General features: G+C 39.5%; 1 protein-coding gene across 2 annotated transcripts; it reads left to right on the forward strand.

The window, feature by feature from the left end:
• Positions 1 to 2,717: 2,717 nt before the first annotated feature.
• Positions 2,718 to 18,200, forward strand: metap1d (methionyl aminopeptidase type 1D (mitochondrial)). Of its 2 annotated transcripts, XM_062023891.1 has the most exons (10): positions 2,718 to 2,793; positions 5,560 to 5,726; positions 9,731 to 9,880; positions 9,945 to 10,093; positions 15,222 to 15,264; positions 15,332 to 15,495; positions 16,987 to 17,084; positions 17,152 to 17,199; positions 17,262 to 17,340; positions 17,411 to 18,200. In XM_062023891.1, exons 1-10 carry the CDS (start codon positions 2,754 to 2,756, stop codon positions 17,493 to 17,495), a joined length of 1,023 nt encoding a protein of 340 aa, XP_061879875.1. In that variant the 5' UTR covers positions 2,718 to 2,753; the 3' UTR covers positions 17,496 to 18,200. The 2 variants fall into 2 exon arrangements, with proteins under 2 accessions (XP_061879875.1, XP_061879876.1); XM_062023892.1 differs by lacking the exon at positions 2,718 to 2,793 and having other exon boundaries at positions 5,598 to 5,726; positions 9,747 to 9,880.
• Positions 18,201 to 27,882: the final 9,682 nt, after the last annotated feature.

Consider the following 27,882-nt stretch of genomic DNA (forward strand, 5'->3'; position numbering starts at 1 on the left):
GGGAGAGAGAGAGAGAAGGGGAGAGGGAGAGAGAGAGAGAGAGAGAGAGAGAGAGAGAGAGAGAGAGAGAGAGAGAGATCACAAAGCCCTTACCTACATAGAGACCCTAGAGCAGGGGTGTCCAAAGTGCGGCCCGGGGGCCATTTGTGGCCCTCAGCTAATATTTTAACGGCCCCACAGCACCCTTAAAAAATACTACTGAATAAGAAAATGAAACATTAAAAAGTGGAATAAAAGAGAAAACAGGTGAATTGTAACAAGAAAAAGTTGCAATTTTGTCTCTAATAAGACAAAGCTGCCATGCAGGCATTTTTTTCATTTAAAAATGTCCATCCATCCATCCATTTTCTACCGCTTGTCCCTTTCAGGGTGGCGGGGGGTGCTGGAGCCTATCTATGTTTAAAAGCTCATACCAGCATTCTTCCCTGCTTGGCACTCAGCATCAAGGGTTGGAATTGGGGGTCAAATGACCAAAAATGATTCCCGGGCGTGGCGCCGCTGCTGCCCACTGCTCCCCACTGCTCCCCTCACCTCCCAGGGGGTGATCAAGGGGATGGGTCAAATGCAGAGGACAAATTTCACCACACCTAGTGTGTGTGTGACAATCATTGGTACTTTAACTTAACTTTAACTTTACACATACAAACTGTAGCACACAAAAAAGCACATTTAATAAAAAAAAACATTATTATGGTCTTACCTTTACTTATAAATGAAGTCCATGCGCCGCTCCTTCTGAACAAAAGCATCTATAACTTGTTTATAGAAGTCTTCCTTATCTTTCTTCAGTTTTAAAAGTCTCTCTGTCTCGATGTAGATCTTCCTTTAAGTATTACCTCCTGCTTCGATTGAAAGTCCAGTTTAGAAAACGGTTTTATTTTAGATATGTAATCCTCCATGTTAAAAGTCCAGGCGAGAGGAAAAAAGAATTGATCGCTGCCGCTGCACTTGACTTGCTAACTGTTGCTGCTTGTTGTCACTTATTCTGCAGCCGAGTAGTCGCAAAAATGATCCCTGGGATCACTAGCGCCCTCTACCACCATGAGGCGGGATTACTGCGAGCCTCAGCCAGTGCGTCTTTGCAGCCGTTTTATGATCGCTCAGCACAAGAAATACGTTACACACATACAGTTGTTGACAAAATACACTGTACATTATATACCTCAGCTAACTAAACTATGGAAATGTATAATATAATTCATATAGCAATACGGTCTCACTGCACAGCAGGCCAGCAGTTAGCCGAGTCATTGCGCAATCCATGGCGAGGCTCAACTGGCTGCTGATCACCGCAAGTTTCTTCTCAGTATTTGAACGGCAAATGTGAAAATTCAGCGATTTTGAATACAAATAATCTAAAACTGGTGAAGTTAAATTGAAAATAACTTTATAGTATAATCACTGGATACATATAACAATTTAATTTTTATTTTTTTATTTTTACATTTTTTTTCTTTCCATGATGGCACGTGAGGCCCCGCCTCACCTGCCTCCCCTGACTGCACGTCACTGGTACAGACCCAGTGAGCATGGAAAAACGCCGCCATAGGCAGACCTGGCTCCCAAGAGAAGACATATTGTGCATTCAATGTGCACAAGGTGAGGTGTGAACTTTCTTACAAGCTGCCAACTGTACCAAGACATCAGAGACATATACTTCCCACAAACTGCAAATACGCAAAGAGAGTTTGAACACATGACAAAAAGTCCCATAGCTGCTGGGGGAAGTAAAGCAATGTGCAAACACAGCAGCAAGATTTGTGAGAAGAAAAGGACATCCAATGGAATACAACCACCATAAAGACTAGCAAGCATATGAGTATTCCTGCACTATTTGTACTATATGGACATCTGTACATATACCTGCCTACAAACACAGCATATAAATACATTGCTGCTATTTATCTTTACTTTCATGCATACATATATGCATCTATATTTACTTTCATGTATACATATATGCATCTATATTTACTTTCATGTATACATATATGCATCTATATTTACTTTCATGTATACATATATGCATCTATATTTACTTTCATGTGTACATATATGCATCTATATTTACTTTCATGTGTACATATATGCATCTATATTGAAAGGTATTGCACAATTCTCTAGTTTATTTTATTTTATTCTATTATTATTTATTCTAATTAGTGTTAACAGAGAGAGAGAGAGAGAGAAGTGAAGTTAAACAGTGAGACACCATAACACAAATCTTAATAATTCAAATATAGCTTATTATTATTATTATTATTATTATGCTTTGTTTTGCAACGCCCTCAGACATACACACACTTCAACACTTACATTACATTTGCTATTAATTGAAGGATTATGTCATTACATAGATGTTGGAATAAAGATAATAGAATAAGATGATTGTGCCAAATAATTACATGCATTACTAGCTGTTGGAATAAAGATAATAGAATAAGATGATTGTGCCAAATAATTACATGTATTACTAGCTGTTGGAATAAAGATAATAGAATAAGATGATTGTGCCAAATAATTACATGCATTACTAGCTGTTGGAATAAAGATAATAGAATAAGATGATTGTGCCAAATAATTACATGTATTACTAGCTGTTGGAATAAAGATAATAGAATAAGATGATTGTGCCAAATAATTACATGCATTACTAGCTGTTGGAATAAAGATAATAGAATAAGATAATTGTGCCAAATGTGAATGTTGCCACGTGTCACGTGACTGCGGTGAAGGTGAACACGTGACCAGTAATGGCGTCCTCCGGCGCTGGCCGACTAGTAAGAAGATCAGGTAGGCGACCTGACTGAGTCCTTCACTAATGACTGAGTCCTTCACTAATGTCTAATAAGTGTAAAAGTCACTTGTAGATCATCTCCCTGCGTTTAGAAGTGCATCTCTCTTTAGTAGCTCCACTCACTGAGCCCACACGACAACGTCCGGGTTCTCAGGGTCCGTCTATGCACTGGAAACAGAGGGTCTGTTAGTATCTCAGGGTCCGTCTATCCACTGGAAACAGTGACCAGAGGTTCTGTTAGTACCTCGGGGTCCGTCTATGCACTGGAAACAGTGACCAGAGGTTCTGTTAGTACCTCGGGGTCCGTCTATGCACTGGAAACAGTGACCAGAGGTTCTGTTAGTACCTCGGGGTCCGTCTATGCACTGGAAACAGTGACCAGAGGTTATGTTAGTACCTCAGGGTCCGTCTATGCACTGGAAACTGACCAGAGGTTATGTTAGTACCTCAGGGTCCGTCTATGCACTGGAAACAGTACCCAGAGGTTCTGTTAGTATCCTAGCAGTTTATATCAAGTTCAGCTGCTTTAAACAAAATATTGGCTTGGAACAATAACAGCAGGAGTGGGTCATGGCAATATTTATATTGTGTTGCTACCTTGTAATTAAACATGTCATTGTTTCCTGTGTTATTGTTGTGAGGAGAATATTGTCAATATGAGTCATTTTGTACGTGTGTTAGCTTTACATTACAGTAATACCACTCAATAAAATGGTTTTACTCTTTTCTTACAATTTGTCTACAGCTGTATTTATATTTCATGTGGTTCTTGACTCAGTGTGATAGCACAGCTATTGAGACTACAGCTTTATTCTATATTCCTGATTGCGATTTTTCTCTTCAAAATGGCGATTCAATTTGACATTAGAACAATACGCCATAATGTATCTTAAAAACAATTGTCTTTCTGCAGACAGACTCAGAGCTTTTGTCTACATCATGCTCTTAAACCAAAGAAACGATCGATACAAACTATACAGTGTTTATAATGTAATGTAAATATAATATATAATAACTATAATGCAAGTAAGCTTTTAAAATTATATGAACTTTTATTTCTCATTACTGTAAAATTGTTAATCATTGTACTGTAATTGGAAGGTAAATAACTTTGTTATCCTAAATAAATAAACAAACCAAAAAAAAAAAATGTGATTCTCATTTCTGTAAAAAAACATTTAACTTAAATACATTTTTAACATCTTAAAATGCTTTTTTTTTCCGAGTTAGAAAAACTAGATCACTGCATTCTCGCTTGTTCTTCCGTGTTGATGGCCTTATATTACCCATCGGATTTGAAGCTGCAATATTCCCACAATAAGACATTTGGCTTTGTAATTGTATTTTTTTCCACCTGATTTTTGTTATTTTGCTGAACTTCTCACTGGCGAGTCTGCAAGGCGCTCTAGCGTCTGTCTGTGCTTCCCGTGTGTGCGGTCTCGCTGAGTCGCTTCCTGCCCACCGAGACAAAGACGTTGGATAACTGAAAGAGGGCTCACTCTGTTCAGTTAATTTTACTGTTAAATAAACACGCTCGGGTGCTAAAAGTGATGCATAAAATGAGACCTCGAGAGAGACGACTAAACGCGAGGCTCAACAATTCTGATTGGTGAACATGTCTGTCACTCAAATGCCAGTGACAGCGGAGAAAGAAAACCCCCACTATGTTGTTTTTAAGGACCTTCTGCAAAAAAGCTAGTCAAAGATCATCTCTAGAACAGTTTTTAAGAATCTGGTGCAAAAATGTGACTCCCTTAAAGTTGTTTTAACTGAAGTCGTGTCCACCAGTTAAATAGCCAAATGAGGAAAAAGAGAGGACCTTAAATGGAACCTTGAGGAACACCTAAGTTATTTCAATCACAAGTTACGACCTTAGTGGTCTATGCTTGCTAGCAAAATTCAAATGTCAATGCAAGGATCCGTCAATGCGTTTACAGTCGTCCACATTTTCCCAGAAACAAGAGCACTCTAGTGTTTTTAGGAATGTACTGCAAACATGTTTGTGTTGAACTGAGCACAGGGGCCAGTATCGTGTCATTCCTGGGCCGCGTTTGGCTCCCGGTCTGCAAGTTGAATAGACCAGCCTTATGCTTTACCGTATGTAGCAAAGAGTGTTACGGACTAAAAAGGATGTAAGTTTGATTGAAGGAAGTCATTAATACTCATGCAATTTAAGTTTGCATTATTGATGAAAAGATTGGACAATTCATTGTATTTATTTATTATGACATAGTTCTTGTATAAATGAATGACTGTAGGTTTTATTTCGGAAATGAAAGAATATTACAAAACATAATACAAGTCAACATTTAGAAAACAATCCTACACCTTCTCCCGCTTGCAGCAGAAATGGTTCAATTCAATTGAATACATATATCATGATGTTTATATATGCACATACATTGTGTGAAAAACACAATGATTATCAACACTTTACTTTCTAGCTGCTCAGTGTTAAAATCATGTGTTTGTGTTGCTGACTTATGCTCCAACATTACTTAAGTGCCCCAATTAGTCTTTTTCACAACCTCACTCCACCAATGGGAGCATATAATAATTTTTTATTGTTATGTGGGCAAAACAATGTTTTTAGTTTATACTTTTCCACCTTTTCTGTGAAAAGCAACATTTTAGTATATTACAGGCAGAGCAAGTTAGGGGGTTGCTTGTAGTGAGTTATCGGTTCCTTTGCTATGAGATCTCAGTATCCGTGTCAAGGTGGTTGCTGTCATCCAAAGGCTGTTTTTTGTCCATTGCTGCAGGAGCGGGTGGTCTTCTTGGAAGGGTGCACTGTCTTCAACAGCGGGGGTCTTCCCCACTGACACTGTGTCAGCAACATGGCCGCTTCTTCTGGGAGAAGTGGAAGAAGGCCCACTCTCACAGTGTAGTTCGCCCTGCTACTGTACGACCTGCTTACGCAGTACCAAAGGTAAAACTTTACAACCTGATATTTTTGCTTTTTTAGGTGACCAGACACAATTAGGTCATGTATTTTTTTCCTGTCAGGAGTTTTTTTTACTCCGTTTTGTTTCATGGCATTCTTGTTGAATTGATGCTGAATAAGCCTATTCTGCGGAGGTAGTTATAATGTTAATAAGGACTGTGCCGACACCGATTGGTATCGGCCGATTTTCGTGAAAAAGTACACGATCGGCCATTGCCGATTAATGCCGATCCCAAACACTGATCCTCTATTGCTGACAAGCAGCTAATGATGGGTCTCCATACACAGTGTAGAGCCGCTTTCTTAAACTAATAATAATCACCATCATTACGGCAAATAAACTACATTTTAAGTCATATTATGGAGGACGAGGCTAAACTTGTTACACACCAAGAGAAAACCAGGAGCAGGCATGATAAGAGCTAAGATGGCCTAGGGAATTCATATGGTCACAGTTTACCTGACATGCGAAACGTGACAAATTGGGGGTGCCCTATCCACTTTAGCCGCCAGATGGTAGAGTGTTGAATTAAAAAAATGTCTTGTGGCAATTCCAACTTTGCCCACAGTTTCAGCTGCTATATATAGTGGCATTTTCCATCATTTTCAACAGACTGCATTGCCAAAATTACCCCCGGCCACATGAATCCCTTCCCTACTGTAGCTTTAAACAACACTAAGAAATAAAGCCTTAGTGTAGAAAGTAATTAGCATGAAAGTAGATGACTGTATGATGTAACTGCAACTGTTGGTGTGGCACAGTCACCACACGGAAGAGGATAGGATCGGTCCATAAATTGGTGGTGTCAATAGTAAGGGTAATTATAATGATAAATGGGTTATACTTGTATAGCGTTTTTCTACCTTCAAGGTACTCAAAGCGCTTTGACACTATTTCCACATTCACCCATTCACACACACATTCACACACTGATGGCAGGAGCTGCCATGCAAGGCGCTAACCAGCAGCCATCAGGAGCAAGGGTGAAGTGTCTTGCCCAAGGACACAACGGACGTGACTAGGATGGTAGAAGGTGGGGATTGAACCCCAGTAACCAGCAACCCTCCGATTGCTGGCACGGCCACTCTACCAACTTCGCCACGCCGCCCCATCAGTATATGATCGATGCTGGAGTGATCAAAACAATATTTTTGTTTTCTCCAAAAAAAAGTCTTGTTTTTGTTCATGTTTACTAACTTAGGGAATAGTTCCATAGACCCAGGAGGACTTTCAGGGGGAAAACCCCAAGGTATTTAAATGAGTAGCAGAAAGTAGTCTTTGCTTTTGTATACTATTGACTTTGTTTTGATCAAACGATTTTATGCACCGACTCAGCGTAAATGCATTAAAAAATGTACAGTTAACACATGTGACCGGTGTTGGTATCGACTGATCTCACTCATGGATGCTCTGTATCGGCAGCATAAAACTTTGATGGGAATATCCCTAATGGTAACGTCTTTAAGGTTGGTCTGGTTCTTGCCTACTGAATAATAAGTGCCAATAAGGCTGCACAATTTATCAAACTTAATCGTGGCCGCTACGATTAAATGAGGGTGATGGTCGGCGATATTAACATTTAAAAGTTCAAGTACTTTCACAAGCAACAGTCAGCCGACCACCAGGGGGCGACCATCAGTGGACTCGTGTAAGAGCGAGTAAGAGTGAGTGAGAGGGACAGCTAAAGATGAAATAAAGTTGTAGAAGATATATACTGTGAGCAGTAAAGTGTGTTCCTTGCCATTTTGTGCATAAGCTTAGTTCACTGCTTTAGGGGCGGTATGGCGTAGTGGGTAGACTAAGGGTTGCAGGTTCGCTCCCCACCTCTTGACATCCAAATCGCTGCCGTTGTGTCCTTGGGCAGGACACTTCACCCTTGCCCCCGGTGCCGCTCACACTGGTGAATGAATGATGAATGAATGATAGGTGGTGGTCGGAGGGGCCGTAGGCGCAAACTGGCAGCCTCGCTTCCGTCAGTCTACCCCAGGGCAGCTGTCAAGTCAAGTCAACTTTATTTATACAGCACGTTTACAACAACTTTTAATTTGAACCAAAGTGCATTACAGGTTAAAAAAGCATAGAGCAAAAAACAAAACAAAGAACATAAACAATGAATGAGCTGAACAAGATAGTGCAGAAGCAATACGGTAAAAAGGGTCGTGGCTACAAATGTAGCTCACCACCAACGTTCCCTCTAAGGTGCGCGCCTGCGCAATTGCGCACCGCTCGCGCAATTGCGCACCGCTCGCGCAATTGCGCACCGCTCGCGCAATTGCGCACCGCTCGCGCAATTGCGCACCGCTCGCGCGTCCTCTGCGCACAGCAAATTAATGCCGCGCAGGAAATCAAAAATCCCATCTGAACTTAAAACAAAATAAACACATTACAATTTATTCTGTATGATTTTGCAATGCAACTCTGTGAGTGACAGTTGACAACTAGAGTGGCCCCAATAAATAAAACAATCTTTGTCAACACAGTTCAATTATCGTCTGTCGAGACACTTTACGGACAGGAATTCCATCAATCACTTTATTGAGCAAAACTGTTTGTAACCACACCAAAAACATGAGTAAAAAAAAATGTTATCTATAAAAACTGGTAAATTTCTGCCGTACAAACCAGGCTTAAACCAACGTTATCATCCGTCATATCAACAGAAGCCGCTCGCTCGCTCACCTGCACCAACACACGCACTCATGGCACTTAGCCAGTGCTGCGTTTATGGCCACACAAAAAGTCGGACAACCCCAACGCGACAGAAAAAGTCGGACAACCCCAACGCCACACAATGTGTAAATGCCAGGTTGTAACACTCTGACTCCACAATCAGATGTGTGCTTATTTTACTGCCATTTATTAAGAATGTTAATCTAAGGATATTATTCTTGAAATATTGTCTCTAGATTTCATAAATGCTATTAAAAAGATGTATTTTACAGACAGAACGTTACAGGAACTAAATGTAATCTCTGAAAGGGGTAACATTTCTTTTAAAGGCAGGACCCGCAGCCAGACATACAATACTAGCACATAGGTCATGAAAAACATGTTTTTTTTGTTATTGTCATTGTAAGAGGGCAAAATCACTTATGTCAGAAAATTATTTGAATAAAACATTGAAATTGTTATGATGTCAGGTTTGGGACAGGTGTGACGCTGGTGTGGCCGCAGTGTGCACGTGTGATGTTGCTCACATGTGCTCCACTGAATGCTCAGGGAGTTTGTGCATTTGCTCACACACATGAACAATTAGAGGGAACATTGCTCACCACCACCAGGTGTGAATGAATGATGGGTTCCCACTTCTCTGTGAGCGCTTTGAGTATCTAATAATAGAAAAGCGCAATATAAAATCTAATCCATTATTATTATTATTATTATTACTGGAGTGGCATATTTATTTTGACTTAGCCCTTTTGTACATTTTATTTTAGAACTATTTTTTTTATTACGTTTCATTTTGAAATGAATGCCCAGTTAACATATTGTTTGCTGAAAATAGAAAGGGCAATAAAAATGTTTTCCATAACATAGTGAATATTCGTGATTAATAATCGTGATTTTAATATTAATAAAAATAATGGTGATTATTATTTTGGTGATAACGATGCAGCTCTAAGTGGCAACTAACTCGACAGACAATATTCCTTCCAGAAGTGATGGTACTCAATGACATTCACATGACTTTTTCTAAAACTGTAGTTCAGGGATTGTCAAACTGTGGTGCAGTACGCGGGCTCCAACTAGTGATACGCCAAAGAATCACTTAATTAAATATTTAAACAAAGTGTTACTGTTCAAACTGTGTGTAATATTACAGCTGCCACACATATTAAATATACTTTTTAAATGAAACTTCCTCCTAGTTTTTATGACTATTGAATTTTAATGTCGGTTATTATGGTGGCCAAGTGTTTTCTTGGTGAAAAAAGTATTTATTAGAATTTGTGTAACCCACTGTTCTCTCTCCTGTCTGACTTGTAAGCACATTGTGCGCCCAGATTACGTCAGCAAAGGACTGGTCCCAGAATGGCCGGACTACGTAGAAATCCACAATCCAGAGCAGATCCAAGGCCTGGTCAGAGCCTGCCAGCTAGCCCGACATGTGCTGCTACTAGCCGGACACAGTCTGAAAGTAGGCACACGTCTTGCTTTGTTACAGACTGAAGATCACTGACATGTTGTTGTTGTTATTTTAGGTTGGTATGACAACAGATGAAATAGACTTCATTGTACATCAGGAGACTATCCGGCATAACGCCTACCCCTCCCCTCTTAGATACGGGGGTTTCCCAAAATCTGTTTGTACGTCTGTGAACAACGTGGTGTGTCATGGCATACCTGACAGGTAATTATCCTCTATCTCACAGCATGTATACATCAATATTGTTATATATTATTTGTAACAATATAGCAGGGGTTTCCAAACATTAAGCTAAAGAATTTGGCGGGGGGCCGAAAGCCGACAGCATGTAAAGTAACAATATACACACACACACATATATAGCATATACATATATGTGTGTACGTATATACATATTATATTAATATATTATATATTTGTGCATATATGTGTGTAGATATATACAGTTGTGGTCAAAAGTGTACATACACTTGTAAAGAACATCATGTCATGGCTGTCTTGAGTTTCCAATCATTTCTACAACTCTTATTTTTTTGTGATGTAGTGATTGGAGCACATACTTGTTGGTCACAAAAAACATTCATGAAGTTTGCTTCTTTTATGAATTTATTATGGGTCTACTGAAAATGTGAGCAAATCTGCTGGGTCAAAAGTATACATACAGCAATGTTAATATTTGCTTACATGTCACATGGACAAATTTAAGACCTTCCGGAGGAAAGTTCTGTGGTCAGATGAAACAAAAATGGAGCTGTTTGGCCACAATACCCAGCAATATGTTTGGAGGAGAAAAGGTGAGGCCTTTAATCCCAGGAACACCATTCCTACCCTACCGTCAAGCATGGTGGTGGTAGTATTATGCTTTGGGCCTGTTTTGCTGCCAATGGAACTGCTGCTTTAAATGGGACAATGAAAAAGGAGGATTAGCTCCAAATTCTTCAGGACAAGCTAAAATCATCAGCCCGGAGGTTGGGTCTTGGGCACAGTTGGGTGTTCCAACAGGACAATGACCCCAAACACACCTCAAAAGTGGTAAAGGAATGGCTAAATCAGGCTAGAATGAAGGTTTTAGAATGGCCTTCCCAAAGTCCTGACTTAAAGGTGTGGACAATGCTGAAGAAACAAGTCCATGTCAGAAAAGCAACACATTTAGCTGAACTGCAGCAATTTTGTGGTCAAACATTCAAGCAGAAGCTTGTGGATGGCTACCAAAAGCGCCTTATTGCAGGTAAACTTGCCAAGGGACATGTAAGCAAATATTAACATTGCTGTATGTATACTTTTGACCCAGCACATTTGCTCACATTTTCAGTAGACCCATAATAAATTCATAAAAGAAGCAAACTTCATGAATGTTTTTTGTGACCAACAAGTATGTGCTCCAATCACTACATCACAACAAAATAAGACTTGTAGAAATGATTGGAAACTCAAGACAGCCATGACATGATGTTCTTTACAAGTGTATGTACACTTTTGACCACCACTGCGTATATACAGACAGTGTATATACAATTATATATATTTAAATCGTTCTAAAGTTATATAGATATTAAATATATGTGTAATGTAATTAAATAGGAATCTGAATAAATGTTTATCGAAATCACTCGGCTAACTTCAGTGTTTTATAATTATTTCTTTCAACTAGTGTATGTGTGCTGTCTCAGAGTGATCACAGATGTTTTGACACCTAATCTGCCATCCCAATGATTTAAATCTGCACACTACATTGAAGAGGGAAGTTAGTCAGACATGTAAGAATACAGTACATCCTGCGGTGAAGCCATATATTGATGCAGTTTTACATTTCTTTTCCTTTCACTACATTCCCACATGTATTAAATGAATTGGAAAAGTGGAACATTAGTGCTCGATAATAAAGGAGCTGCTTGGATCTCTCAGTGAGGTACAGTCAGACACATTTTACAACTGTCCACATGACTTTATTTATAATCAATACATCAATTATAGACATTTGCTTATCGATTTTATCCAAATTGCAATGCATGTAAAATGGATTATTTTCCCACCTCTACACAGTACGGTGCTTTTTTCCACCACACAGCAGAGCATTGATAATCATTTGTAGCAAAATAACACTTTAGTTAGCATTGATTAATGCAAGCTATAACAGACTGAACAACAACACATAACTTCAACTACTTCTACTGTAACAACTACCACACATCAGACTCTAACGACAGAAGTATAAACAATAAAACATTGAATATTATGTGAAAGTTTGACTCCTACCTTGTTTACTTCCCTTACGACCTCTTTAAAGTTGGGTATTCAAAGTCAAGAAGCTATAATGTGCAAACATGGGGAAGTGTGGAGTGTTTTGCATATCACCCATCATGCATTGTAGTGAATTGAAGTGGCGATTTGTCACAGACAGCGCCACTGCGGGCAAAGCGGAGGAGACAGCAGTGTGACTCAAAAATCAGGCAGCAAAAAAAGAAAGGAAAAGAAAATAAGAGAGGAGAAGGAGTTGAAGGGTCGACAATATGTCACCCAATATTTCCAAAAAAAAGGTGGGTTTGTTAGTTGTGGTGGAAAGTTATGCATATTAACTTTGTCCCTGTCTGTGGTAATAAGCTAGCTCACTTTTCTCACCATGTTAGCTCAAGAAAACTCTGGATTTTTACATTTTACTGCTATATTAGTTAAATAATCAATCCAGTCAAACATTTATCAAGCTGTTCTTATTCAATAATAGTTGATCTCCCCTCTGAAAATGAATTCCATTGTATACAGAGTGCTCAGTTCTTCCCCTACTGTATATGTCAACTGTGATGCTGTTCTTCTTTCAAAAATATGGTAATGATAGTCAAAAATACCATTAAAATGCATAATTGTATGTAAAATAGCATAAAAAAATGTTGCCGCTGTGTTGAGGGCCCTGTAAAGATTCTTTTCATGGGGCCCAAAATCCCTAGCGGCGCCCCTGCGGCAGCATGAAGAACTGATTCAATGCAAAAAGACAAAAAAATCCTTCAGAGGTAATAAAAGCAAATGGCCGGAGCCGTTGATTCCACTGACGAAGAGGAAGGTTTTGAGAGTGAGAACAAAGGAGAGAGAGTGGCTGACGATGGCATTTTGGACCTGTTCTTCTCCGACACCGACGAAGAGGATTTCGGTGGTTTTAGTACTTAGACTTAGACTTAGACTTAGATAAGCTTTAATGATCCACAAGGGAAATTGTTCACCACAGTAGCTCAGTTACAATGATGGAAAGTGTTAGGATGGAAAGGACAATGCAGGTATAAATAGACTAAAAAAGCTATAAAAAAATCTAACATATATACGAATATATACATAATATGTGTACAGATTAATTTATATACAGATATATTATATTATGTCTATAACATATATACAATATAAACCAATGACCATGTACAATATTACAGTATATACAGTATATATGACAGCAGCAGCATAAAATATAGAGTAGGTCCAGCAGGAGGAAGACGATGACACAATGATTAAAGACTGATTACCGGTAATACCGTTGTATTATTTGTACTCTGCACGAATGCTGTTCGCCATTTCAAAGATGTGAAAGTCTGATTGAATGATTGAAAGATTTATTGTTAATAAATGGGACGCTTTGCGTTCCCAAACAGTCATCTCTGTCCCGACAATCCCCTCCGTGGTAGCAGGAACCCCTATATACTACACCAACCTTTTTGAAACCAAGAGCTACTTCTTGGGTACTGATTAATGCGAAGGGCTACCAGTTTGATACACACTTAAATAAATTGCCAGAAATAGCCAATTTGCTCAATTTACCTTTAACTCTATGTTATTATTAATAATTAATGATATTTACACTTAATTGAACGGTTTAAAAGAGGAGAAAACACGAAAAAAATGACAATTAAATTTTGAAACATAGTTTATCTTCAATTTCGACTCTTTAAAATTCAAAATTCAACCTAAAAAAAGAAGAGAAAAACTAGCTAATTCGAATCTTTTTGAAAAAATTTAAAAAAGAATTTATGGAACATCAGTAGTAATTTTTCCTGATTAAGATTAATTTTAGAATTTTGATGACATGTTTTAAATAGGTTAAAATCCGATCTGCACTTTGTTAGAATATATAACAAATTGGACCAAGCTATATTTCTAACAAAGACAAATCATTATTTCTTCTAGATTTTCCAGAACAACATTTTTAAAAGAAATTCAAAGACTTTGAAATAAGATTCAAATTTGATTCTACAGATTTTCTAGATTTGCCAGAATATTTTTTTGAATTTTAATCATAATAAGTTTGAAGAAATATTACACAAATATTCTTCGTCGAAAAAACAGAAGCTAAAACGAAGAATTAAATTAAAATGTATTTATTATTCTTTACAATAAAAATTTTTTTTTTACTTGAACATTGATTTAAATTGTCAGGAAAGAAGAGGAAGGAATTTAAAAGGTAAAAAGGTATATGTGTTTAAAAATCCTAAAATCATTTTTAAGGTTGTATTTTTTCTCTAAAATTGTCTTTCTGAAAGTTATAAGAAGCAAAGTAAAAAAAATTATGAATTTATTTAAACAAGTGAAGACCAAGTCTTTAAAATATTTTCTTGGATTTTCAAATTCTATTTGAGTTTTGTCTCTCTTAGAATTAAAAATGTCGGGCAAAGTGAGACCAGCTTGCTAGTAAATAAATAAAATTTAAAAAATAGAGGCAGCTCACTGGTAAGTGCTGCTATTTGAGGTATTTTTAGAACAGGCCAGCGGGCTACTCATCTGGTCATTACGGGCTACCTGGTGCCCGCGGGCACCGCGTTGGTGACCCCTGTACTACGGTAATTACACATCAAAACGCCTACGGCTTATAGTCGGGTGCGGCTTATATATGGAGCAATCTGTATTTTCCCCTAAATTTAGCTGGTGCGGCTTATAGTCAGGTGCGGCTTATAGTCCGGAAATTACGGTATGTATTTTAAATCATACATGGGGTTTGAATGTGTTCTATAATGTCCACAAAGTTCAATGGAGGTGTGTAGTGTGCGACTTTATTTGTTGGTTATAGGTCATTTATACCATAAGTTGGAATAGTTGTATGGATTGGGTCATATACATTGATTCTGTGCTTAACTCCCTTCCAAATTAAACCCATGATCATTGACGATGGTTGATAAAGTAGCCCACAAGAGGGCGGCAAGATCACTCCGGATTGAATCACGTAAACTAAATTGAGGCAAAAACACGCCGCGGGCCAATTTGTGATGTCTGGATGGCGGTGGGCCGTAGTTTGGACACCCCTGCCCTGCGTGTGTGTGTGTGAGATCCAGAATTAACAGTGTTGTTGATGTGCCTGCAGTCGGCCGCTTGCAGACGGTGATATCATCAACGTCGATGTCACTGTAAGTTGACGGATGAACGCACACAAAGATGCTTGGAGCAACAGTCAATCAGCCTCTCCCCACTTAGGTGTATCTGGATGGTTACCATGGTGACACATCGGAAACCTTCTTAATTGGCCAGGTGGATGAGGTTGGGCGGCGACTGGTTGAAACGGCGAGGCGCTGCAGAGATGAAGCTATCGCAGTTTGCAAGCCGGGTGCACAGCTTTGTGTCATTGGGAACACTATTAGGTACACACACACACACACACACACACACACACACACACACACACACACACACACACACACACACACACACACACACACACACACACACACACACTTAGTTACCAGCAATTCTACAATTAAAGGAGCCATATGTAAAAATATGGCCAGAAATGGTACTGCAATCACGGTGAAAATTCTGTAGTCCCCTCCCCCTCTCCCTGACTGAGGTTGCCAAATACACAGCCAAATCCAGCTGGATAGTAGGCAGGCCTATATATAAGTTTCATTTACTGCACTTTATATGTATAGAATACAGTTGGCAGGCCTATATATAAGTTTCATTTACAGTACTTTATATGTATAGAATACAGTAGGCAGGCCTATATATAAGTTTCATTTACAGCAATTTAAATGTATAGAATACAGTATATGCTCAAGTTCAGGCTAGTTACGATGGACATAATCATTTATCTAAACATGTATACACAAGTTCAAGGGTTTCATTGAGTTTTTTGTGTGTTAAACTGCAAATCTTTGTTTAATTTACAGCACTTTAGCAATGGTCATTGCTAATAAAGCACTTGAAGTATGACTAAATGTTTTCTTGACTTCCCCTTCCTTACTGACCACCAAGTGACCCCTGGGGCCAGGGCCCAGAGGCTAATATGACCCGTGAAATAATGTCAATTAAATCAAAGTATTTAGTTTTTTCATATACAAGATACACATGTTTCTATGCATTTCAAAGTTTTGGGGAGCCACGCCCTCAAATTTCTTTCAGCCGTGCAGTTTGGCCGTGAGTAGTGTTCCTTATTTCCAGTTCTAAAAGGTGGCAACCCTGTTGACCGGGCTAGCATGCTATAACATTGGTTGCAGGAACATACTATCTTTGTTAGACAAGATCAAAGACTGTATTGGACAATATAGTTGACATACCAAATGTCCATTTCCATTTATTACAAGTCATAAGAAAAGGTAAATGCCTGACTTACCTATCCAGGAGGAAATGAGCAAGTTTGGCGTCAGATGAAAAAAATCTTCAATGGTCTCCATCTTTCAAATCCTGGTTTTGTTCCTGACTTTGTCATGAATAAGTTGAGAATGGTAACTTTTAGATGGACTAAGGTCTGACATGTTTAGTAACGTTACCAGTGGCAGTAGCCAGACCAAGATGGCAACCTGGATGTGACACACTCACAGACTAGCATTTATGCTAGCATTCATTGAAACACTGTACCTATGTTTGCTATCATACAACTCGTATGATTGTACTGCAACATGTATGCTAGCATTCATTGAAACACTGTACCAACTGTATGTGTGCTATCTTACAACTCATATGATTTACTACAACATTTATGCTAGCATTCATTGAAACACTGTACCTACTGTATGTGTGCTATCATACAACTCATATGATTGTACTGCAACATGTATGCTAACATTCATTGAAACACTGTACCTACTGTATGTGTGCTATCTTACAACTCTTACGATTGTGTTGTTCTGCAGTGAAATTGCTCAATCAAATGGATTCCAGGTGTGTCCTTATTTCATTGGACACGGCATCGGCTCCCACTTCCATTGCCACCCTGAGATCTGGCACCATGGTAAGACCTTGTTGTGTGCTTCATGCTTGTATTTATTTACTACCCAGCACTCCCTTTCATGTTGTAGCCAACGATAACGACATGACCATGGAAGAAGGCATGGCCTTCACCATAGGTGAGTGGAAAAGTCCATGAAACGTGAGGAGTTTGGGTCGATGACGTCTGCTTTGTTGGCAGAACCCATACTGATGGAGGGCTCTCCAGAGTTTAGAATACTGCAAGATAAGTGGACTGCAGTGTCCACAGACCAGAAAAGGTGATTTTGAACATTCTTCATGTCATGAGAATAGAATGGAGATCAATACATGTTATTTGCCTTGGTGCAGGTCGGCTCAGTTCGAACATACGCTGGTAGTTACGTCTGACGCAGTGCAAGTTCTCACCAAGTTGCCAGAGGAGAACAAGCAGTGACCTGAGGAGATTTACTTGACTTGAAAAACATCCAACAAACTTCAATGCATCTATTTCAATATATTTTCTCCCTCACATTTGAAAATCAGCCTTAGAAACAAGTTAACAATGAACTATTTTTCAATCAAATCTCACCTCAACTTTATACATTATTTTTGTGTGCAGCATGCATCAAACTTAGAGGAGAAAAAAAGTGTTCCTATTTTTTTAAAAATCGTTATTGTACCGCATGTAAGTTGGGGGACATTTATAAAGTTAACCTATAAGGTTTGTGTATTTGAGGTGAGGCGTAAAGTAAAGTAGACCTGGCAACAATTGAGCCCCAATCATTATTTTTCACTACAAGGGAACAATGTGTACTGTTTGTTAGAATCCTCTTGTGCTCCAGATGTAGTGATCTGTAGGACTGGGGAGCGTCTGTGCTCTTGTGCTCCAGATTTAGTGATCTATAGTACTGGGGAGCGTCTGTCCTCTTGTGCTCCAGATTTAGTGATCTATAGTACTGGGGAGCGTCTGTCCTCTTGTGCTCCAGATTTAGTGATCTCTAGTACTGGGGAGCGTCTGTCCTCTTGTGCTCCAGATTTAGTGATCTCTAGTATTGGGGAGCGTCTGTCCTCTTGTGCTCCAGATTTAGTGATCTCTACTACTGGGGAGCGTCTGTCCTCTTGTGCTCCAGATTTAGTGATCTCTAGTACTGGGGAGTGTCTGTCCTCTTGTGCTCCAGTTTAGTGATCTGTAGTACTGGGGAGCGTCTGTCCTCTTGTGCTCCAGATTTAGTGATCTGTAGTACTGGGGAGCGTCTGTCCTCTTGTGCTCCAGATTTAGTGATCTCTAGTACTGGGGAGCGTCTGTCCTCTTGTGCTCCAGATTTAGTGATCTCTAGTACTGGGGAGCGTCTGTCCTCTTGTGCTCCAGATTTAGTGATCTCTAGTACTGGGGAGCGTCTGTCCTCTTGTGCTCCAGATTTAGTGATCTGTAGTACTGGGGAGCGTCTGTCCTCTTGTGCTCCAGATTTAGTGATCTGTAGTACTGGGGAGCGTCTGTCCTCTTGTGCTCCAGATTTAGTGATCTCTAGTACTGGGGAGCGTCTGTCCTCTTGTGCTCCAGATGTAGTGATCTGTAGTACTGGGGAGCGTCTGTCCTCTTGTGCTCCAGATGTAGTGATCTGTAGTACTGGGGAGCGTCTGTCCTCTTGTGCTCCAGATGTAGTGATCTGTAGTACTGGGGAGCGTCTGTCCTCTTGTGCTCCAGATTTAGTGATCTCTAGTACTGGGGAGCGTCTGTCCTCTTGTGCTCCAGATTTAGTGATCTCTAGTACTGGGGAGCGTCTGTCCTCTTGTGCTCCAGATTTAGTGATCTGTAGTACTGGGGAGCGTCTGTCCTCTTGTGCTCCAGATTTAGTGATCTCTAGTACTGGGGAGCGTCTGTCCTCTTGTGCTCCAGATTTAGTGATCTCTAGTACTGGGGAGCGTCTGTCCTCTTGTGCTCCAGATTTAGTGATCTGTAGTACTGAGGAGCGTCTGTCCTCTTGTGCTCCAGATTTAGTGATCTCTAGTACTGGGGAGCGTCTGTCACATGTACACTGGTACATCAACTTAAGAGTGTTTTGAGATAAGAGCTATCTCTGGACTAATTGTTATGTTTCTGAGGAAGTTAAAATAGTATCATTTATCCATGAAAATATGGAGAAGCTGTCAATGGAGTGTTTAGTGGAAAAGCAGCTGGAAGGAGACACAGTAATAGTGCTGTACAACATTATTATATTACTTAATAAAACTACTGTAATTGTTTATTGTATTGTTTTTATAGCATATTTCTCATCTGAAAGTTGTTCTTTTGAAAAGGCATGTTTCATCTTGAAATGGTGCTCATATCAAATTAACAGCTCCTTCATTAAGATCCTGAATCGACAGTTAAGAAAAGTCATCTACTTTACATATGCCCAACTTTTCAAATTGACTTCCTTAATGCCTGAAATTATTGTTTTGTAAGTAAAAAAAAAACAACTAATTTTTCATTTTACGTTGCTGGATTGGTTTGGTTTGGAACTCTAATGGAGAACTTCAAAGAAACAATATTTTGTCATTGTGTGTTTGAGTGATCTAACTGTATTTTTAAAATGACTTTTGTATAAGAATTATATTTTTGGAGGTTAACTTATTTTCTACAGGGTGTTGCATCGCTGCATTTGTTTACATTTCAAATTCACCAACTGTAGGGTGAGGCAGCCCTTAGGGCAGAAATGTTGTCTATTTCTGCTTAAAAATCACTTATAAGTGCCCTATTTTCCCAAATGTTGCACCTTTAATCCCCAGAAGTTCAAATCCATTATGGATTAGATACACTTTTTCATCAAAAGTATTGGGACGTCTCGCAATTACAGCAAATAAAAAAAAACTAACCGTGAGTTAGTCCACATTTAGCAGCAATTACCATGTCCTGGGAAGACTTTCTACTACATGTTTAATGTGTGTCCACTCATCATGTGTGTCCAATCAACATAAGGTCAGAGGTCACTGCTGTCATCTTAAACTGGTTGCTGTCCATCAAGATGGCAGCATAAAAGTGTCCATCAAGATGGCAGCATAAAAGTGTCCAGCAGATGGCAGCATTAAAGTGTCCAGCATATGGCAGCATAAAAGTGTCCAGCAGATGGCAGCATAGCATTGTCTTCCCTGGATTGTTTTTGCAAGCACTCTGGAAGTAAGTAACAATGTTTTCACATCTTGATGCAGGTTTGTGAACAAGACTTACACATTATTATCAATCAATCAATCAATGTTTATTTATATAGCCCTAAATCACAACACATTATTATCAATCAATCAATCAATGTTTATTTATATAGCCCTAAATCACAAGTGTCATATTATACAGGACTCCACAACTCTGCTCCATTTTTACTAGGAAACTAGAGTTGTTATTGTTTACTTTCCTTACCCTCAGGGCACATGTTCTGTCTGAACAAGGCAGCACACATCAAGTTGGATGGACATTGATTTGACTGATTACAAGCCCTTAAATCACTTAACAATGCTGTGTATTTCTATATAATCGTGTAAGTAGGCCGTACACACAATGTCAAAAGACTAATACCAGTGTAATGTTTGAGTGGTGATAGTTTGCAGTGTAGAGTTGTTGTTGTTCTTCCTGTGCAGCCAAATAAAACAAATATGTGATGAAAATCATGTCCAGTCAATATTGCATGATGAACCTAATGATGATTGTGTATTCGTGTCTTAAGGGAAGACACCTCAGCTTGCAAAACGCAGCCTTGAGGGTTTGCTAACTTCCCAGTCATCAAGGTGTGTTGTGGGTGTGGCGCACAAATAAAGGTGAGTCTGTCCAGCCAGGAAATGATTCACATGATATGATTTTTTTTTACCATGGAGATAAAAGACCAACTGCACGTTTGTTCTTGACCTGAATCCTTACGTAATCCGATTTTATGATGCTTTTGAGAACACATTGTGAGGTGAACAGTGCATTGGGCAACAAAGGTGGGGAGAAAGTTGGTAAGCATCAAGGATTTCAGGAGGAGCTGGGAGTGTCAGACATGCTTCATTCCTTTCCAGCATGTTGGGACTCATTCCCGGCCTGCACTCTTTTCTAAAACCATCTTGCTTTTCCAAAGAAGTGTTTGGCACCCATTGTCTAGTTCCTCCACACCAAACTGCCAACCTCGCCTGTAGCTTTGTGCACAACAACAACTAGTTCTAAATTAAAATGTCATGCTTGCATTGGCAATGATCATCTTCTCCCATCTTCTCAGATACCAGCTGGTCCTCTGTGTGATTTATCACACTTACCTGAGACTCGGCTGAGGAGCGCCTCAGGAATTCCAGGATTCCACGTCAACCTCAGAAACACGGTGAGTCCGCTTGTAAGACTTGTGTGAGCACATCTGTCTTATCACACACAACTAAAGCATCAATGTCTTATTAAACACGACTAAAGCAAATGTCTTATCACACACAACTAAAGCATCAATGTCTTATTAAACACGACTAAAGCAAATGTCTTATCACACACGACTAAAGCAAATGTCTTATCACACACGACTAAAGCAAATGTCTTATCACACACGACTAAAGCAAATGTCTTATCACACACGACTAAAGCAAATGTCTTATCACACACGACTAAAGCAAATGTCTTATCACACACGACTAAAGCAAATGTCTTATCACACACGACGAAAGCAAATGTCTTATCACACACGACGAAAGCAAATGTCTTATTACACACGACTAAAGCAGATGTCTTATTACACACGACTAAAGCAGATGTCTTATTACACACGACTAAAGCAGATGTCTTATTACACACGACTAAAGCAGATGTCTTATTACACACGACTAAAGCAGATGTCTTATTACACACGACTAAAGCAAATGTCTTATTACACACGACTAAAGCAGATGTCTTATTACACACGACTAAAGCAAATGTCTTATCACACACGACTAAAGCAAATGTCTTATCACACACGACTAAAGCAAATGTCTTATCACACACGACTAAAGCAAATGTCTTATCACACACGACTAAAGCAAATGTCTTATCACACACGACTAAAGCAAATGTCTTATTACACACGACGAAAGCAAATGTCTTATTACACACGACGAAAGCAAATGTCTTATTACACACGACTAAAGCAAATGTCTTATTACACACGACTAAAGCAAATGTCTTATTACACACGACTAAAGCAAATGTCTTATTACACACGACTAAAGCAAATGTCTTATTACACACGACTAAAGCAAATGTCTTATTACACACGACTAAAGCAAATGTCTTATTACACACGACTAAAGCAAATGTCTTATTACACACGACTAAAGCAAATGTCTTATTACACACGACTAAAGCAGATTTCTTATTACACACGACTAAAGCAGATGTCTTATTACACACGACTAAAGCAGATGTCTTATTACACACGACTAAAGCAGATGTCTTATTACACACGACTAAAGCAAATGTCTTATTACACACGACTAAAGCAAATGTCTTATTACACACGACTAAAGCAAATGTCTTATTACACACGACTAAAGCAAATGTCTTATTACACACGACTAAAGCAAATGTCTTATTACACACGACTAAAGCAAATGTCTTATTACACACGACTAAAGCAAATGTCTTATCACACACGACTAAAGCAAATGTCTTATCACACACGACTAAAGCATCAATGTCTTATCACACACGACTAAAGCAAATGTCTTATCACACACGACTAAAGTAAATGTCTTATCACACACGACTGAAGCAAATGTCTTATCACACACGACTAAAGCAAATGTTTTATCACACACGACTAAAGCAAATGTCTTATCACACACGACTAAAGTAAATGTCTTATCACACACGACTGAAGCAAATGTCTTATCACACACGACTAAAGCAAATGTCTTATCACACACGACTAAAGCAAATGTCTTATCACACACAACTAAAGCAAATGACCCCAAGATGCAAGAACCAGGAGGAGGATGAGCAGGTAAGATGATTTTAATGATCATAAACAGAAAATAAAGCAGTCTTTCATAAATGTTCCAAACATAGAGAGTCTGCTTTATTTTCTGTTTATGATCATTAAAACCATCTTACCTGCTCATCCTCCTCCTGGTTCTTGCATCTTGGGGTCACACAAACGGCAGCCATGCGATTTCCCAACAGTAACATCAAGCCCTGAGGAGTGCTCGAGACCAAGCATAAATAGGATACATGTTGATTGGCAGCAGGTGTGGACCGGCTGCCAATCAACGGCAGGTGAGAAATAAACAGTGCTCAGCGGAACAAACAGGAAAAATAACAAAATAAGAGCACTGACAGGAAGTAAATACAAAAACAAGGAAACAAACCGAAATGAATTGACCGATCGTCACATGTACTGTGCAATCTACTAATACAAGTTTCAATCAATCAATCAAAACAGACTTAGTCAACGCACCTGAGGGACAACAAAGCAAGTCCTCACAATTTAAACTGAACATTTAGTTCAAATGCTGTGTCTCTACACTAGTTCTGTGGTCCCCAACCACCAGTCCGGGAACTGGTACCGGTCCGTGACGCATTTTCTACCGGCCCACACAGAAACATAAATTATGGGCCTGCTGCACTGCCAGCAGCCCATATTATTATTGCTCATATTTCATACTTTATTATTATTGTTCTTCTATCTTATTCTGCCACGGATAATACAAGACGAACCGGCCAACAAACCCCCACATGTTATACTGTCGGAAAGGTGCCGCCCGTGCCAACGAGGGAACTCTAAATTGGGAACATTTTGTGTTACCATGGCGACGCTCGTCACGAATAAACCAAAAAAATGTGCCAATAGAATGGGTACGCCCCTTTTATAATGGCGGATATTTCCAGCAGAAGGCTCCAAAAAGACAAGATTACCTCGTCTTGTATCTTAGCTATACTTTCATGTAGCTTGTCTACACTTGTCTACTTTAACCCTGGCTAAAAAGTTTTGACATCCAATGTTTGGTTTTGGCTGGATGGCCGTCGGAAGGAGGCGAGCACCATCGGCCTTCCTCTGGATGGCCTTCACTCTAATTTACTGGAGTGTAGAAGCCCCGGAAATGTGCTTTTCTTTGGTGAACAACCTGTCCTCACGGCCACATCTTTTATGCCACTGTCATGGGTTTCGGTGAAAATGTTGTCACATGTCCTCTCTCAGAAAATGTCACTTTTTTCTGTCTTGCCTCTTGGTGAGGGCGGTCGCATTTTTCTACGCTCCCTGCTTGCTTTCTTGTGTCCTTGTCTTTGTCTGAACTTTTTTGAAGCCTCTTTTCTTGAGCTGTCCTCAAATCTAAACATCAAAATGAATTTGATCAACTGGACTCTCGATGCAATTGACACAGTCTTTTCGACAAGGAAAAGAGGTTCGGGGGAGCCTGGCTGCCCTGATGGAACCATTGCTGCGGGGTACGTGAGAGATTCCTGGAATACTTGGAGAATCATGTGCCTCTCAGTCCTTTCCATCGAGGACGTGGAAGACATCTACCTATTTGGAGCCGTGATCGCAAGGCATTTGCTGATTGGGCTGGGCATTGCTCTGGTGTATCGTCAAATTCGGAAGACGATGGCAGCCACTCAAGGGGCCCATAGGCTGTTCAACGCAATGGAAGGATTGGGTCGTGCTGTGGGATCACAGACTGGAGCGATTTCTGATTTGAATCGCAAAATGGATATCATCTTGGTGAAGTTTGCCGAGAAAGAATAATTACATTGGAATTGACAGAGCCAGCACACGGACACAGAGCAGGAATGTCATTGTTTTGACTGCTCGAAGAAAAAACATCTTAATCTACGATTTGACTCCCTCGAATGGCCTTGAGGAACAGGCTGTTCTGAAGAACTCCCCCGAGGACTCCTCAAAGATGGACACTTTTGACCTTCCTTTTTTTCAAAAAGCACCTGGGTCGAACTTTTGAGATCGGCCTCAGTCCACAAAGACAATTCCAACATCTCACCCAAGTTAATTGGGGCATACATGCACGCACACGCCCCTCCCCAAATCAACGCCTTCACCACTGCTTTAATTCCTCCGGGGTTGTGGGGGCTGAGTAGCGCTTTAATAGCGGCAGCCGGCCTCCAGGGTCCCAACTCTCCCCTCCTCTGTTGCGAGTTGTTGTGATTACATGTACCATGTTTATGTGTGCCATGCTATGTGAGGTTTTTTCCTCGGACTCAGTCTGGACCACTCCTGAGGGTCCAGCCTCAGACTGATATTTTTTTTACTCCTCCCCCTTTCCCAATGTCACCTTTTTCCCACCTTTTTAAGGAGCACTGTAAGTGGCTGATCCGTTGGCGGTCCCGTCTTGTCCCCCTGTAACGTATGTCTGCTCTTAGCGGGATTGTGCCGGAAATGTAATTTCAGTTCTTATGTGTCTTGTACATGTTAAGAATGGACAAAATAAAGCTGCTGTTTTACGGAGCTCATGTGTCCCATGTGGCTTCTGGTGAAGTCCGTTAAATCTCTCATTGACTCCAATGTTAGAAGTCAGCGCCAAAAAAGACAAAAACACACAAATTCTTATTTTCCTACTCGCTCTAAGTTGACCATTTCTCCACTTGACATCACATGGACAAAGATAAGACCTTCTGGAGGAAAGTTCTGTGGTCAGAACAAAAATGGAGCTGTTTGGCCACAATACCCAGCAATATGTTTGGAGGAGAAAAGGTGAGGCCTTTAATCCCAGGAACACCATACCTACCGTCAAGCATGGTGGTGGTAGTATTATGCTCTGGGCCTGTTTTGCTGCCAATGGAACTGCTGCTTTAAATGGGACAATGAAAAAGGAGGATTAGCTCCAAATTCTTCAGGACAAGCTAAAATCATCAGCCCGGAGGTTGGGTCTCGGGCGTAAAAGTGGTAAAGGAATGGCTAAATCAGGATAGAATGAAGGTTTTAGAATGGCTTTCCCAAAGTCCTGACCTAAAGGTGTGGACAATGCTGAAGAAACAAGTCCATGTCAGAAAAGCAACACATTTAGCTGAACTGCAGCAATTTTGTGGTCAAACATTCCAGCAGAAGCTTGTGGATGGCTACCAAAAGCGCCTTATTGCAGGTAAACTTGCCAAGGGACATGTAAGCAAATATTAACATTGCTGTATGTATACTTTTGACCCTCACATTTGCTCACATTTTCAGTAGACCCATAATAAATTCATAAAAGAAGCAAACTTCATGAATGTTTTTTGTGACCAACAAGTATGTGCTCCAATCACTACATCACAAAAAAATAAGAGTTGTAGAAATGATTGGAAACTCAAGACAGCCATGACATGATGTTCTTTACAAGTGTATGTACACTTTTGACCACCACTGTGTATTGTGTACCGTGTGTGTTTTTAGAGATGGTCACAGTGTGTGTCACAAAAAGGAAGAGAAACAGGAAGATATAAGTAGATATATTGTAGAGAGTGTGTGTCACAAAAAGGAAGAGAAACAGGAAGATATAAGTAGATATATTGTAGATCGTGTGTGTCACAAAAAGGAAGAGAAACAGGAAGATATAAGTAGATATATTGTAGAGAGTGTGTGTCACAAAAAGGAAGAGAAACAGGAAGATATTAGTGGATATATTGTAGAGAGTGTGTGTCACAAAAAGGAAAAGAAACAGGATGATGTAAATAGATATACTGTAGAGAGTGTGTGTCACAAAAAGGAAGAGAAACAGGAAGATATAAGTAGATATATTGTAGAGAGTGTGTGTCACAAAAAGGAAGAGAAACAGGAAGATATAAGAAGATATATTGTAGAGAATATGTGTCACAAAAAGGAAGAGAAACAGGATGATATAAGTAGATATATTGTAGAGAGTGTGTGTCACAAAAAGGAAGAGAAACAGGAAGATATAAGTAGATATATTGTAGAGAGTGTGTGTCACAAAAAGGAAGAGAAACAGGAAGATATAAGTAGATATATTGTAGAGAGTGTGTGTCACAAAAAGGAAGAGAAACAGGAAGATATAAGTAGATATATTGTAGAGAGTGTGTGTCACAAAAAGGAAGAGAAACAGGAAGATATAAGTAGATATATTGTAGAGAGTGTGTGTCACAAAAAGGAAGAGAAACAGGAAGATGTAAGTATATATATTGTAGAGAGTGTGTGTCACAAAAAGGAAGAGAAACAGGAAGATATAAGAAGATATATTGTAGAGAGTGTGTCACAAAAAGGAAGAGAAACAGGAAGATATAAGTAGATATATTGTAGAGAATGTGTGTCACAAAAAGGAAGAGAAACAGGAAGATATAAGTAGATATATTGTAGAGTGTGTGTGTCACAAAAAGGAAGAGAAACAGGAAGATATAAGTCGATATATTGTAGAGAGTGTGTGTCACAAAAAGGAAGAGAAACAGGAAGATATAAGACGATATATTGTAGAGAGTGTGTGTCACAAAAAGGAAGAGAAACAGGAAGATATAAGTAGATATATTGTAGAGAGTGTGTGTCACAAAAAGGAAGAGAAACAGGAAGATATAAGAAGATATATTGTAGAGAGTGTGTGTCACAAAAAGGAAGAGAAACAGGAAGATATAAGAAGATATATTGTAGAGAGTGTGTGTCACAAGCTAAGACTAATCTGCAGGAATGCAAGTTGTGCATCAGATCTGACTTAGTAAACTCAAGTCAGCAGATTGTTGTCCACCTTGATTGACACTTACAGGGTCTAGGGACAAAAAGTATTTTGTTTTAGACCTCTTGGCTAGTTAATTGCCTGTAATACTTCTTTGTTCTTGGAGTGGATGTGATGTTGATGTAAACATGTTCTTGTAGTTCTAGTTGTTGTGTTTATGCTCCATCTAAGTATGTATATGTTGTTTTTATGCTCCATCTAAGTATGTATTT

This window comes from Entelurus aequoreus, linkage group LG16 (genome assembly GCF_033978785.1).
Source record: "Entelurus aequoreus isolate RoL-2023_Sb linkage group LG16, RoL_Eaeq_v1.1, whole genome shotgun sequence".
Taxonomy (NCBI): Eukaryota; Metazoa; Chordata; class Actinopteri; order Syngnathiformes; family Syngnathidae; genus Entelurus; species Entelurus aequoreus.

Coding starts and splice junctions, on each gene's coding strand:
- metap1d (XM_062023891.1), top strand. CDS start 2,754: ATGGCGTCCTCCGGCGCTGGCCGACTAGTAAGAAGATCAG. Junction 15,496..16,986: donor GTCATTGGGAACACTATTAG/GTACACACACAC, acceptor GTTGTTCTGCAG/TGAAATTGCTCAATCAAATG. Junction 17,200..17,261: donor AGGCATGGCCTTCACCATAG/GTGAGTGGAAAA, acceptor CTTTGTTGGCAG/AACCCATACTGATGGAGGGC.